Here is a 15,080-nt window from a genome sequence, read left to right as displayed (position 1 = left end):
GCACATTGTTTCACATTTGAGACTTGTCATGTGATGCCACCCTCGGACAACTGTTGAGACTTATTATCTAACATTCTTATATTTTACCTTGTGTCCACCAGGAAAGCGGATTGAGCAGCTCAACTCAGCCTTCGCCAGCTCCCAGCAGTTCCATCAGACATCGAAGGACTTCCAAGCCTGGCTGAATCAGACTCTGCAGGAGCAGTGTACACCACAGCCCATCTCTGCTAATGCAGAGAAGTTAAAACAGAGTCTCAAGGAGAACAGTGCAGCTCAAAAGGCCATTAATGAGCACCAAGAACCCTATACCACCATCGTTAAAGAGGGAGAAGCTCTTCTCCAGAGCACAGAGGGGGCAGAAAAGGTGGCTCTTCAGGGACAGCTCTCTGCTCTAAGGTCCAATTGGGACGATGTGAAGAAAAATAATGCTGCACATGCAGAAAAGCTTCAAGGGGCCTTGCAGAGGGCACAGAAGTACAAGGAACATTCTGAGAATCTGAGCTCATGGTTGCACGAGTGTGAAGACAGGGAGAAGACCGTGAAGCTCAGCGTGAACTCGGTGGAGATCGAGGGATCCCTCTCACAGTTGAAGGCCATCCAGAAAGACGTTGAACAGCACAGAGGGCAAGTTGTGATGATGAACTCAGCTGCAGACAGCCTCCTGGAGATAGTCACCTCAGATGGGGATTCGGTTAGGGAGGAGATGGAAACCATTGCTAAAAGAGTGGATAAGCTGACAGAAGATCTAACGCTCAAAAGAGAATCATTAGAAAATATCTCACAGAAGCTGAAAGAGTTCAACGACTTACAGAAGGAAGCCAAAGGGCAGCTGGAGGCTGCCAGGAAACAGCTGGATTCTCACTCGGATTTGGGTGTCCAGGCCTACAGCAGCAAGAACTTTACCAACATGAAGGCTCAGCAGAACAGCTTAGAGGGTGTCCACAACCAGATTGGGCATCTCAAAAATCTGGCAAAAAGTCTTGTGGTAGATGCTTCTGAGATGGAAGGGGTGACAGACCTTCTTCTTCAGGCAGACAGCTTGGAAAAAGACCACATGTCAATTAGCAAAAAGGTAGAGGATGCCTGCTCCACCATAGAGAACAAGCTCCAGGGCATTGGACAATTCCAGAACAGCATTCGTGAAATGTTTGCGAACTTCACAGACCTGGACGATGAGTTCGATGGGATGGCTCCTGTAGGCAGGGATCTTGACACCTTACGGGATCAGGAAAGCGCTATCAAAGACTTTGTTGCTAGACTTCAGGATCTGATGACCAACACGGCCAACGGCAGAGACAGTTGCAAGAAGATGTTGGAGTCAGAAGCCTCCCCAGATCTCCTGGGTCTGAAGAGAGACTTGGAAACCCTGGACAAGCAGTGTGGAAAGCTGATGGACCGAGCCACGGGTAGAAGAGAACAGGTTACGGAGACCCTCAGTCATCTGGAGGAGTTCTACAGCAAGACGCAAGAGTTCACTCACAAACTGAGCAGTGCTGAAAAACAAGAGGAGTCCCAAGGGTCTGTTGGATTGGAAACAGAAGTCATTAACCAACAACTGGAGGACTTCAAGGTAAACTTAAGATTCATTTCATATCTCACCTTGTTCTGTTCCCCTTCTAGAAGATCCATAGTAGTCACTGACATTTTAAAGGATTTTAAAGGATTGATATACTGCGCTTTATGTTGTTTTTGATCTGTTAGCCACGTGTTAGACCTACTCTAGAAAGTTCAGTATGTTGGTGAGCATCTGGTGCTGACAAAAGATGATGGGGCATTGTTACAAATGTGCGGTGAGCCAGCTGGGGGCCGGTGGGGTGCCGTGTATCGTAGCGGCGCAGTGAAAGGTAGTGGGGTCTGACTTCTGCTCCTTTCCCTGTTAGCTGTGCTAGAGCAGGCTTCTCCATTCAACTGCAAACAATAGGCTTTTAAGCTCTCTTAGTTTTAGTTGCTGATTCAATTTTTCTGAATTTAGACCTGCTATATGTAAAGATTAAATTATTGTGCAAAATATTAGAAAACAGATTATGCTACATTAACAAATCTGTTCAGCCTTTTTAATTTAGAGCGTGTGGTTGCATGTACTGCATATTTATGTTTCTATCAGAATCTGTAAATGAATGTTCTGGGTTTAATATAGCACAATATAACCACAGTTAAGTTACCACAAAAATAATTTCTTAACAAATACACTCACAGCAGAAGTGTGTATTGCACAATAATTTATGTTTGTCTCACTGTAGTGATTTTTGTTTTGACAAACTGAGAGGAAATTTGAAATGATTTATTTGTTGCGCCACAGATGCAAACGATAGAGACAGACTATAAATTAACCAGCAATATTTTTAGAGAAGTTGACCTCATCTCTCAAAAATTACATATCTGTCTTGGTCAGTTTGGATTCTTGGACCTTTTTTAACTCAGTTTTTCAAGTGGTACATAATTTGGGAAAGTATGCTGCTGCAGGAATTTCTGGATTGTTCAGATGCTCGAACATGTAACGTATTCTCCCAAATATTGGAGCAATGTGTTCTTTCTTTTCTTTTGTTATGACAACGCAGAGTGTTTCTTATCATAAACAAAAGATCTGGAGTAGATTTCTCTGTTCTTGTTATAGTCTAATTACTACTAAAGAAAATCAAAGCAAATATTAGAAATTATAGTTTTATTACAGTGATGATGGAAGAAGACAACAATGTGATATTTACAATATCAGTCCAGGTTAAAAGTGGGATAAAACATCTTTCAGAAAGCCTTTAAAGGCTTGAAGCTGAAGGAAGCTTTACCTATATTTGGATATGCATATGAATCAAACATGGAGATCCCAGTGTGGTGATAAAGCCTCAGCTGCCGCCGTCCGGTCGATCATGAGGCCCCTTGTTGTTCAGGCTCCCCCATTCTTTTTCTTCTTTTCAATGTCTGAATGGGTGATCACAGCTCCGTCAGCTGCTGCTGGAAAATCAGCTTTGTTCTCACTGATACAGCCATGAAACTCAACAAAATGACCCAGAGCATGAAACACAAAGACTGGCATAGATTTTCAAGACAGAAACTGATTCTGTTTTTTTTTTTTAAATATCCGTGTGTCCGTATCTTTTTTTTTTCTTCAGTTGAGTGGATTCAATAAAACCTAATCTATAAGGACTTGGGAAATCAAGCCACAACACCCTGACATTGTGACTGTGAGGTTTACACTCGCAGGAGATGTTTGGAAACTGAGTCTTCTTTTCCACTACTTAGACGTGACATGGCATTCCTGTGAAGCTGTGGGAATTTCTGGCTCTTGAATCACAGTTATTTGTAATTCCATAGGTGATGATGGGAAAAGGGTGTATGTGAGCTGACTCACCGAACAAACCCCCTCCACCAGCACAGCACAGCACTAGAACTTATGCACATTGCTGCATTATGATGAAGTTGTTATTTCACTGCTATCATGTTTCCTGGGACACTGACAAAGAGAGATCGTTCTTGGCACAATAGATCTCAGCCCTCAAGTGCCGGAGGAATATACTCTGAGATTTGTATTTTTTTCAACGAAACCTTTGTTCTCATCTAAATAATAGTGCTGCGTTTCAGTGCCTGTGGGTATTGTTTGTGTGAATGGTGAGGGATTTTGTTGACAGAGATTATTTTTTTTTTGGATGGGGAACCTCCCTGCCCTGTTTCTGTGCACAGACAGGCATTGTTCTCCATCATGTCTGGTTTTAAATGAATGGTTTCATGCATTTAATATCAGGTCAGATCATTTGTACATCCACATTTAAAAGGCTATCTTGCAAGTTTTTGCCATGTGCAAATGGTTGGTCAAAACTCCGAGGGCCACAGACTTCTGTTTAAATTGTTTGTAAAGTCATGCTTATGTAAATTGTCACTTTTTACATAAGGATGGATTTATAAACGAATTGCACAGAAATTCTGCTTGTTTTTATAAATAAAGCCACAAAATCAAGCAGTTGTAAAGCACAGCAAATTGTCAAGTTCATCCAAATAAATGGCGTCATAGAAAGATAAATCCCTTTTATTTGCTTCATGAGACGTCTATGTGGCGTCGACAGCAGTAAACACATCTCAGAGACATTAGAGACTTGGACCTTCTAACTATAAAAGCAAATGTTCTGCCTTTCTTCATTCTCAGCCTGGATTAGTTCAAAACACCCCTGTTCAAATCCCACACCTATCTTTTACCTCTTCTTTTCTGATTTCCTCTTTTTTTCTAACACAAAAAGTTTGTGTACTGATTCCCAGAAACCTACATACTGTTCACTACTCCCTACACTTTCGGCAGCAATGCTGAAATGTCACAGATGATGACACGTGGATATTTACTTTAATATATCAGGACATATTTATGTGATTCTGTCACATGTGAAACCTTTAATCTAGGTGATCCATGTCCTAGATTATTATATGCATTATTACATGATATGTGTTACATTTTATATATATATATATATATATATATATATATATATATATATATATATATATATATATATATATATATATATATATATATATATAGGTATATATATATAGGTATATATTATTGCTGTCAAACAATCTATAGTGAGTAATTGCATCCAAAATAAAAGTTTTGTTGAGATTCTATATGTGTGTATACTGTATATATATTTAAGAATAATTTGTTATTTATATATGAAATATATTTATAGATAATATAAAATATAAGAATATGAATATATAAACGTAGAAACATAAATATTTTCTAAATATATAATGTATGTGTATTTCTATACATAATAAATAATACACGTAATAAATATACACAATACACATACATATATAATGTAAGCAAAAACTTTTAATTTGGATGTGATTAATCACGAATAATCGTTTGAAAGCACTAATATATATATATATTTAATATAATTAAGCTGAATGTTTAACTGGGCTAATTTTGCTAAACATCATATACTACTGAGCTGGTGCTCAAAATAATAATAAAAATATATAAAAACCTTGGTACCTATGTAGGGCCCAGCAAAATGGAGTATATATACTGTGATATTCACTTTTAAGGGGACTAGAATGTATCCGGAGGTTATCTGACAAGTAAAGTTGTCAAGTACACGAAAACCAAACTATATTCTTTATTCATTCTACCCTTCAATACATGCTTCTCCCACCTTGTCCACTTGCCATGAAAAAAGACCTGTCATGCACTTGGCACAGGTTACGGTGTTTCATTACCCCATCCAGTTCCTCCCTCAGCATTCTTCTGTAATTATGAGACACTACAGGCTCTTCCGTGGCTCCAAAACACCAGGCAGAGAGGAGGAGATGCAAGGGACGAAGAGGGCAAGAGAGCAGAAAGCATATCTATTTCTGCCTTGTGTGATGTCATCTGAGAGAGTGCCGCTCGCTTTTGTAGCTTTGCTATTTTCTCTCTCTCTGCCCTCCCCTGACAAGAGGAGGAGAGCTGCTGTCAGAGCTGAAGCACACTAAGAACTTAAGTCAAATGGGACATGGAGACAGAAGGGGAGAATTAAAAGAGGGTCAAGCGTCTACCAATCAGCATGAGCCGGCCAACACACAAATGGAGCTGTGGCAGATGTTGCCTGAATAATGAGAGGGGGGCGGGGCCTTGAGCCCTGTGGCAGGAGGGTGTCTGTCATTGCCGGTTGGACCACAAGAGAAGCCGGAGCTGCTTTTTGTTTCTCCTGGAGCTTGTGGCTTTGTTTTCCCAGATTGGAGGATTTGTATCAGGATATGCCAGCATTATGCATACGGGATACCTCTGTGTGGATAACTGTACGGGAGTTCTCAGGAAATTCTAAAATTCCTTTTTTTTACACTGGATGACGTTCCTGATGGACTTACAAAGAACTAAGGAAACAAGCAATAATGACAAGTTGTGACAATGGGGAGAAATGCAAACCGGAAGGATTGTCATTTTGGAAAAGGATGTATAAGAGGAAGAAGTGATGTATATTAGAAATAACAAACAAAAGAAAGAAAATTATTTCATTAACTTTATTTTCACCACCTCTATAACATAAATAAATATAATTTTTGTGGTAATGTAATTTTAGGTTTTAAACAGTCTATTCATGCACATATTCTTTATTTATTCCATTACGTCTTCTTTGGGGTGAAGTGTTTCCTAGTGATTTGCAAAAGTAAAGACCGCTATAGCTTTTCAAAAGTTTATTTGATGTTTTTGTGTCTGTTAAGGGTCGTTGCACTGAAAAGCTTTACCTCATTGTTATAAGTCATTTGTAAGTGATTGTCATAATGGGCAAACCACTGAGTAGACCAGACTGTCTGCGGCAGAACCCTTCTTGTGTGGGCAAAGGAGAGGAGGAGGACCTCAACATCGATGACTGTTACGTTCCCCAGAGGTCCATTTATGACACAGTGCGTCTGAACGAGCAAATCGACTCGGGATCTAAGGGCAGCCTGGCCTCAAGGCACTTAGTTGGCACTTTACCATATAGCCATCGCAACCTGGACATAAGCACACTCTGTGGGAACGGTGTCTTGGCCTCCTCCAGTGCCTTTGAGCTCCGCAGCAGGGAGGCGGTGCGTTTGGACGAGCGGGTCGTGTTCGATGGCTTGAAGCTTAATGGAGATATTATCCGTGGTGCAGACACCATGCTGTGTAAGCCACAGCCAGCGGGCGAGAAAATCGAGCCTGCTCAGCACCGCCGTTCCTGGCGGGCCTTCGCCCCCGCAAACCTCAGCGAGTACGGCAGCTGCAGTGGAACGCTGTGCAATGACGGAACGGGCCAACACGGGTTGAGTCGAGGAGGAAGAGGAAGCAGTATGACGAACTCTCTTACCTCAGAAGGCGACTCGGGTCTGTGTAGTCCCACTGTGGAGAGAGAACAGCGAAACACACGAGTCCAGAGGCAACCTGGGCCTGGCACGAGAAGCCTTTCCTCTGTTGAGGGGGTGCAAGTATCTGGAAACCTCAAGCCTGGGTGTTCCCTCAGCTCCGGTCAGGAAGAGTTCCCCTTCTCCCCAATGAAAGACAGATTACCCACTCCTCTGTATTACACAGATGCATCGATGCTTGGAAGCCAACAACGTAATAATACCTACAACTCAGACCTCAGTTTGGGTCAGCGCACTGCTTCCAATAGCGATTGTCCAGATATAAATGTCAGGACGCTGGCAGACTCGAGTAGTAAAACACACAACTCCACAACATTCTCAGGATATGAGGAATTACCCACAGCTGAACTTCTTGAAGACACTTGTTTGCAGGATGACTGTGAGCTCCTCTGTGTTTTGGTGACAGAACCAAAGACTCTTTCACATCGCCGGCAGAATCTAGAACAACATGTAACCAAGGACGAAAAGTGTTATGAATGCGAACAAAAGGTTACAGACTCCAAAATGGCAGACTTAGAGGATTTCTTGTTGTTAGTTGAAAGAGAGGCAGGCTTCTCCAATGGAATAAAACAAGTGGACGATGAAGACATAGAGAGTTTATTAACATCCATAGCCGAATGTTCTCAGATGGAACTTGTGGCCTTGCCTTCCACCCAGGTACCCCAAAATAGCCTGCAAATGTTGATCGTTTAATTAGTGTTTCCTGGGAGGCTGGCTAGTGCCGTTCGGCCTTTATCAGATTAGGAGAAAGCTGAATTAGGTTTATCGTGATTGCTGGTCAGTGATTGTGCACAGCTGGCTGTAACCGAGCCGCAGTTGGCTAGCGTTAGAGTGCACATATTGCCATTTCAGTGGAAGAGCATCACCTTATAAGGCTGCTGGCCACAACATATCTAGTTATCCTGCTGAAAAGACCAACAAAGCTGGCCTCTAGCATATGTTTTGGATGTTGGTCCCCTTAATAGGATTTAGTACCAGCTACTGTGTGCTAAATTTATTTATTTAGTAGCTTGGTCCTCTTACTGGATCTCAACAAGCCTTCTGCTATCTGCTAATGAATTTTAAGAGAAACATCTTAGACAAATTTGATTCTTAACTAAAAAACCAATACTGAAAACTAAATGCAGTGTTCTTAGCTTTGGAAGAGTGACTTCAATGATTGCTTGAATATTGTAGACGATTGAATGGCATACATTTTCATATGGGTTTTCAGTGTTGTTCTGTATTTATCACATACAGGTTTTCCAAAGGGACGTCACCGAGTCGCTGCAGAGCCAATTGCAGGAGTTGAACACTCTGGGCCAGGCACTGATCCAAAATGCCACCAAAGGCACAAGCACCATAAAACTTGATCAGGATCTAGAGGAGGTCAACACCAGATGGAACACCCTCAACAAAAAAGTAAGACCCACACTTGATCTAGTTTCAAAAACGGTTTACAATTCAGTTGAAGAGGTGCGATACCATGTATGAATCGTTTGATTTCTTTGTCCACTGCACTCTGGAATGCTCATAATTTTTTTATAACAATCATAATGTTTGCCAGTGTTGGTGAGTAACTACCAAATAGTGATGTTATTACCTTTTCAGTAGTTAAGGAATAGTCTGTAAAATAGTGTAGTGTTTCCAATATTGAACTTTTATTACAAAAAGCGGTGTAGTGTGAGATGCTACACTAACAAACTGAGACATTTCTAGCGTGCCAAGCTATAGTTTCAAGGTAGTTTCCTTAACACTTCTGTATTTGTGATCTCCTCAGGTTGCGGAGCGATCTGCACAGCTTCATGAAGCCCTGCTGCACTGTGGCAGGTTCCAGGATGCACTGGAGTCCCTTCTCAGCTGGCTCACGGACACCGAGGAGCTGGTGGCCAATCAGAAGCCTCCATCAGCAGAATTCAAAGTGGTGAAAGCACAGATACAAGAGCAGAAGGTATGATGCCGAAATGCTTAGAATTAGTTCACCAGTGTGAAATCTGTCTTTTTGTTTTACTCACTGTATTGTTTCTGCTGGCTCTGTCTAGCTTCTGCAGAGACTGCTGGATGACCGGAGAGCCACGGTGGAGCTGATTAAGACGGAGGGACGGAAGGTGACCAATTTAGCTGATCATTTTGATAAGGAGAAGATTGCGAGAGAGATCGAATGCCTGGGCCAAAGGTGGGACGACCTACTTAAGAAAGCTGACAACAGGTAAAACTTACTGCAACATTTTGGAAAATTTTTGAAATGACGTGTTTATTGTTGGCAAGCCAAATAGGGATAGGCTATTATCATTTTGATTGAAAAAAAAAAAAAAGCTTTGGTGGACAAATCTTGTTTTAGCTCTTATTTTCCAGCTCTGTTTATAAGATATCATTTGTCTTATTCTTGGGTACAGGACTGTGTTTTAGCATATGCCATGGCACAGTATAATTAAACGCATTCATGTCCAGCAATAAAACTAACTGCGATGATCTTGGCAGGCAAAAGCAGTTGGAGAATATTTTGGTGGTGGCACAGCAATTTCACGAGACCCTTGAGCCTTGGACGGAGTGGCTCACAGCTACTGAAAAAAAACTAGCCAACTCAGAGCCCATCGGCACCCAGACGTCCAAGTTGGAAGAGCAAATTTCTCAGCATAAGGTACAGAAGCATCTGTAACAACGGCATAGTCCCATGTTTAGTTTCGTTATCCATCGCGTTTTCATTTAATTTATTTTTATCCATTGCCCATTTTCCCTGCATTTCTGTTGTTCTTCCTTGTGTTCTCATTTGACCCATTCTTTTTCTGTTATTATGGTTTCTGCCCGCTGGTCATGTGACTTCCATGGTAATCAGGCTTTAGAGGAGGAGGTTTTGGGCCGTGGTAAGATCTTGTACCAGGCCCTGAGTCTGGGCCAGTCTTTACGGACAGTCAGCTGTGCGGATGACAAGGAGCTGGTGCAGGCAAAGCTTGATACCATGCACAGCAGCTACATCGAGCTGCAGGAGCGTTGCCGCCAGAAGGCCGAATTATTGCGGCAGGCGCTGGCTAATGCACAGCTCTTTGGGGAGGACGAAGTGGCCCTAATGACATGGCTTGATGAGGTGCACAGCAAACTGAGCAAAGTCTCGATCCAAGACTACACGACGGCCGTGCTCGCTAAACATCATGCTGAGCAGCTGGTACTTAACACGCTCCTCCTCTTAAGGCTTCCTCTCCCTGTTTTGTTCATTTAATGTATTTGTCCTCAGTGGTGAGGGATGATTTTGTATTACTCTGTCAGAAGATGCTTGTGACTGATGTTTGTTTCAATATCCAGGCTCTTCATGAGGACATTGAGTTGAGGAAACTAAATATTGAACAGGCCATCCATAATGGGTTAGAACTACTGAAACAAACCACAGGTGAGATAAAACTGAAATAAAATAAAATAAAAACATAACTAACTGATTGATATTTGAATAGTTCTATTGCAATTTGATTATGTAACAAATGCTATGACAATTTATTCTTATTATTATATAATGATTTTTATTATTATTTGCATAACCAACATTAAAGGTTTCCTGTTAAATTAAATGTTTTCTATGCTCTGAAACTGTATGAATGTCTGTATTGTGTGTGTGTGTGTGTTTCATTCAGGCGATGAGGTTGTCGTCATCCAAGGTAAACTAGATGGAATAAAGACGAGGTATTCAGAGATCAACACAATGAGCAACAATGTTTCAAAGACTCTGGACAAAGCCCTGTCTCTCGCCACTAAACTGCAAAACACACACGAGGAGCTGAACTCCTGGTTGGAGAAGGTAGAGTCGGAGTTGGCCATGTTTAAAGCTCAAGAGCCGGTCGGAGAGCAGCTCACTTGCTTACAGGAGAGGCAGAAAGTAAGTGTTAGTGCTGCAGCTCTATTTTAACCCATAGGAAAAATAAATAAATAATGAGATCTCAAGCGTTTCTGCTAGGTACATAAAGTACCAAATAAACAGAGTTTTGTAAGTCTCCCCCTCACTGTGTGTATATTTGCCAGGAATCCAATAAAATTTAATTTTATAGCTCTGTGAAAATTTTAAAATCCAGCGTAACTCCACTGAAGTGGTTCTGAAGACTTTTCTTCTTCGGCTGGTATTGATTAAGGTGTTACACCCTGACGAAAATTAACCAAAAAAAAAAAAAAACATGGTTACTATAGTTAAACCATGGTAACCACAAATTATCCATGGTTTTGCTATAATAACCATAGTTTAACCATGGTAATTGTAGTAAATCTGTGGTTATACAAATGGTAGTCAGTTTTACTATAAGTTTTACTATAATAAAACCATGGTTATTTTTCATAAGGACATTTCTAGAGACGTCGTAATAGACGACTACAAACCAAAATACTGAACTATAGGAGATAAAATGTTGTCTGTTGTCGCTAGCATCCGAGGGTATATCTGCAGCTAAACAAAGTTGGTGCCTCAGTGTTTGCCTATTGACTCGACATGCTTCATCACACCTCCTCGGTTCCTCTGAATTCAAGCCACTGTTTAGAGCAGTTGTTCTCAACATTTTGTTTTTTTTCACTGGGCCGCACTATGGTCCAAGAGCAAGACTCACAGGCCGCACGCATATCATTTCATATTATGTCACCGATACAAACCAACCAGCTCTATAATATACCATAGCCTAAATATTATGATATCTAATATCTTGATTACATTCATTGAAATAAATATATAAATAATTGTGCCGTCAGTTCTGCGTTCAAAAGATGGCGCAAGACACCGGCAAAGGTAATTACCATGTAATAGAGAAGCACTTTAATTTCACTGTCGCTCCAGTTGGATGACATTTATTTTATTTTCGTAAACATTGCTTGAATGCGTAACATTGTTATGATTGGCCCGGAGTAGACGTCTTATGTCACCGCGTTCTGCTCATACCGGTAATTTTCCTTCTGCGTTCACACAAAGCAGAAATCAATTTACTAGTTATGTTACAATGTCTCATACCGGTAAATTGCAGGAACGAATTTACCGGTATCTCTTTACGGCAATTTACCGGTAATTTTCCGGAAAAGACTGTATATGTGAAAGGGCTTAATAAGTAATACAGTTTAATTTTGGAAAATGGTAATGAGTTAACAGTGCACTGTATTTTAAGACATCATTGTGACAGTGTAATTACACAAATAAATACTGAGTTGGGTGTCATATGATGCTTTTTTATAGATCATTATTTTGTGTATTTGGTGTAACAGAATATGATGACAGGCTTTAATGTTCAAAAACACATTATTTTTCAAATATTGTAGATTATTGCAGGCACTCTATGCCCCACCTTTCTCAAACGCGTCATTTTCTACAAATTTCCTAATTCTGACAAGCACAGTCTGCTCTGATTGGCCAGTTGAACCAGTGAACTGTGATTGGCATAAAATGGGGTTGGAGTCTTAACTTTGATAAAGAATATCTCTTTCTATATATATATATATTTTTTTTTTCTTATTTGAGACTTTAGTCTTTGCAACTTCTTCATGCACAAAAAGCTTGTAACACTCCAAAGAGAAAGGAGAAATTTTAATCTCATCATATGACCCCTTTAACACATACTTTATGTTTAGTTGCTTGATATTAGCATACTTTACTGTTATTACTTTAGTAAGTATATAACAAGGACACTATTCATTTGTACTAAAAACAAATATTTAATTAGTAAAGAAATGTCAGTATTTGAAGTATGTTTAAAATGGAATGTTTATGATTTCAGTATTCAAATATTGTCAGATTTGGTTGATGTATGACTGCTTTACTTGTTACATCCAGACGCTGATGAAGGAGGTTAAGGATCAGAAGCCAGTGGTTGACTCTCTTAATGAAGTAAGCAGCGCTCTGCTGGAACTCGTCCCATGGCGAGCAAGAGAAGGTCTGGACAGGATGGTCACAGATGACAACGAGCGCTACAGAACGGCTAGCGATGCTATTACACAGCATGTAGACCAGACTGGAGCTGCCATCTTAAAGTCCCAGCAGGTACAGTGGTTCTCAGCTGCTTGAGAAAATAACACCACCCTTCTATTAGGAAGATTCACAATGAAGTTTGTTGAAGCACCCAAACAATGCAACGCCTGTGATTTCTGCCAAGGGTGACTGGATTCATTGTAGTGCTAATTCTTAGTGCTTTATAGTCATTCAAACTTAATTGATCCTCTTGAGCTGCCTTGATGGTATTACCATAATAAACTAATGGAGTGTGACCCAGATTGATTACATTTGCATCACATTAGTCTCTTTGTGCTGTGAGAAGACTTGATTCATTTATGCATAGCTGACTTGCCTAGGTTTGTAATATAATATGTAAGGTAAATATATGACACATCTGAATTATTTTTATTAAGTTTGGTCATTTGGTTATTATAAAGAGGAACAATATGCATTTTTGTGACTTTGTATCTCCAGTTATAATATCAGTGTTTGTTAAACCAAAATCTTAATTTAATTTCTTCATGAACATTAAGTGCTCTTAGAATGAAACATGCTGTTTTCAGACTCATATATGCAAATTACCAGATTGGCTGATTTCTAACAATCTGTCTTCATTTGCCTGGATATTCAATATGTTTTGTTATGTAAATGAGGAGAATCATGTTAATGCACTCAAAGATGTGTGTATTTCTCTATTGCATGATTTGGTTTCCATTAAATCTGGGTGGACTGGAGAAGAAGCTATCATTATGAAAATTTAAATAAGTAAACATTTGGTACTCAATGTAATCATTTGTATTTATTTATTTAATATATTCAAGTTATGTGTCTTAAATTATATGACATTAATCTAAGCTGAACTGCATGAGATACTGTATGGTGAATAGAAATGTGATATGTACAGTGTGTGAATGCTTTGTTCCTGTTGTGCAGTTTGAGCAGGCAGCCAGCTCTGAGCTCCAGTGGCTGACGGAGGCAGAGAGGAAATTGTCTTGCCTTGGGGACGTCAGGCTTGAGCCGGAGCAGACCACCGCTCAACTGCAGGCTCAGAAGGTCAGTCGTGTGTTCATGTGGTTGTCTCTAACCTGCGCTGTCCCAGAATCACAGAAACACACTGTAGCGCACATTGCCTAAAGCACACTTTCTCCTCCAGAGCTTCTCCATGGACATTATGAGACATAAAGACGCCGTGGATGGCATCGTGAAGACTGGCGAGGCCATTATGAACAACAAAGATGAGGCAGAGAAGCAGGCGTTAAGGGTAAGTAAAAGAAAATGTATAAAAAAACGGAGCCTAATTTGTGAAGAGTAGAGTTGTAGGACTCAAAACACTATGGTGTCATACAGGTGAAGCTCCAGGCGTTGTCAGAGAAGTACAGTGTGGTTAGTCAGCTGAATTCGGAGCGCTGTCTGCAGCTGGAGAGAGCTCATTCTCTGGCCTGTCAGTTCTGGGAGACACACGATGAACTGTGGCCATGGCTGCAGGAGACGAGGACTGCCTTCACTCAGCTGGCCCAGCCCACTATTGAGTACGAAGCACTTCGACAGCAACAAGAGGAGCTGAGGGTGAGACTGAACACTCTTCATGCAAGCACCTCAATCAATCTGATTAAAAGAGATGGTTTAGACCTGAAATAATCCAATCATCAGGAAATGTAAACTCTTGAATCTGATCACTCTCTCAACCTGATTCAACTGGTGCATTTGACAAAAACTAGTGCATATAAACATAAAGTATGTAGTGTGAGAGGATAAGAGGATTTTTCCAGTGTAAATGTGTTATAAGAAATCGTAGACATAGGGACACTTATGCTTTATATATAGACCAATATCGGAATTTGCCGATAATGGCTTTAAATGTTAATATCGCCATCGGCCCGATATGAAAAAAATATGCCGATATGTCATGCCGATAAGAGGAATATATTAACACATCACATATGCTCAGGGTGTGATAGCGATTAAATCACGTCAGCATTGTGGCTCATTCATGAAGCAAAATTTTGCCTTAATGATTTTTGCGCTTAGTAAGGAGTTTGAATATTTAGGGGGAGCTGTTGGCCTACTTCTAATAAAATTAAGAATGTTTCTGATTAAATAAAGCAGTAATTGATGTCATAAAATAATGTTTTGATTTAAAGGTCAGAATATTACGGGTGTAACGATACGCGTATTCGTATTGAACCGTTCGGTACGAGGCTTTCAGTTCGGTACGCATTATGTACTGAACAGTTCGTTGGACTAATTAATTATATTTGGAAAAAAAAAGTAAAATATAATGATATGCGTTCAACAA

The 15,080-nt window shown here is 40.3% G+C and overlaps 1 protein-coding gene across 8 annotated transcripts in view; it reads left to right on the top strand.

Moving 5' to 3' along the window:
• The window catches only part of dst (dystonin), a 160,375-nt gene that overhangs the window by 115,163 nt on the left and 30,132 nt on the right, over positions 1 to 15,080 (top strand). For all 8 annotated transcript variants that reach the window (XM_026224744.1, XM_026224752.1, XM_026224745.1 and 5 more), the window contains 12 exons: positions 102 to 1,570; positions 8,098 to 8,259; positions 8,618 to 8,788; positions 8,880 to 9,046; positions 9,319 to 9,478; positions 9,674 to 10,000; positions 10,138 to 10,222; positions 10,461 to 10,702; positions 12,626 to 12,832; positions 13,718 to 13,837; positions 13,938 to 14,045; positions 14,132 to 14,350. In XM_026224744.1, the coding sequence (XP_026080529.1) occupies positions 102 to 1,570; positions 8,098 to 8,259; positions 8,618 to 8,788; positions 8,880 to 9,046; positions 9,319 to 9,478; positions 9,674 to 10,000; positions 10,138 to 10,222; positions 10,461 to 10,702; positions 12,626 to 12,832; positions 13,718 to 13,837; positions 13,938 to 14,045; positions 14,132 to 14,350 (3,437 nt within the window). The remainder of the gene's footprint in view (positions 1 to 101; positions 1,571 to 8,097; positions 8,260 to 8,617; positions 8,789 to 8,879; positions 9,047 to 9,318; positions 9,479 to 9,673; positions 10,001 to 10,137; positions 10,223 to 10,460; positions 10,703 to 12,625; positions 12,833 to 13,717; positions 13,838 to 13,937; positions 14,046 to 14,131; positions 14,351 to 15,080) is intronic.

Source organism: Carassius auratus, chromosome 38, assembly GCF_003368295.1.
Source record: "Carassius auratus strain Wakin chromosome 38, ASM336829v1, whole genome shotgun sequence".
Lineage (NCBI taxonomy): Eukaryota > Metazoa > Chordata > Actinopteri > Cypriniformes > Cyprinidae > Carassius > Carassius auratus.
Note: the sequence above shows the minus strand (reverse complement) of the source record. Positions and strands in the feature narration are given on the sequence as shown.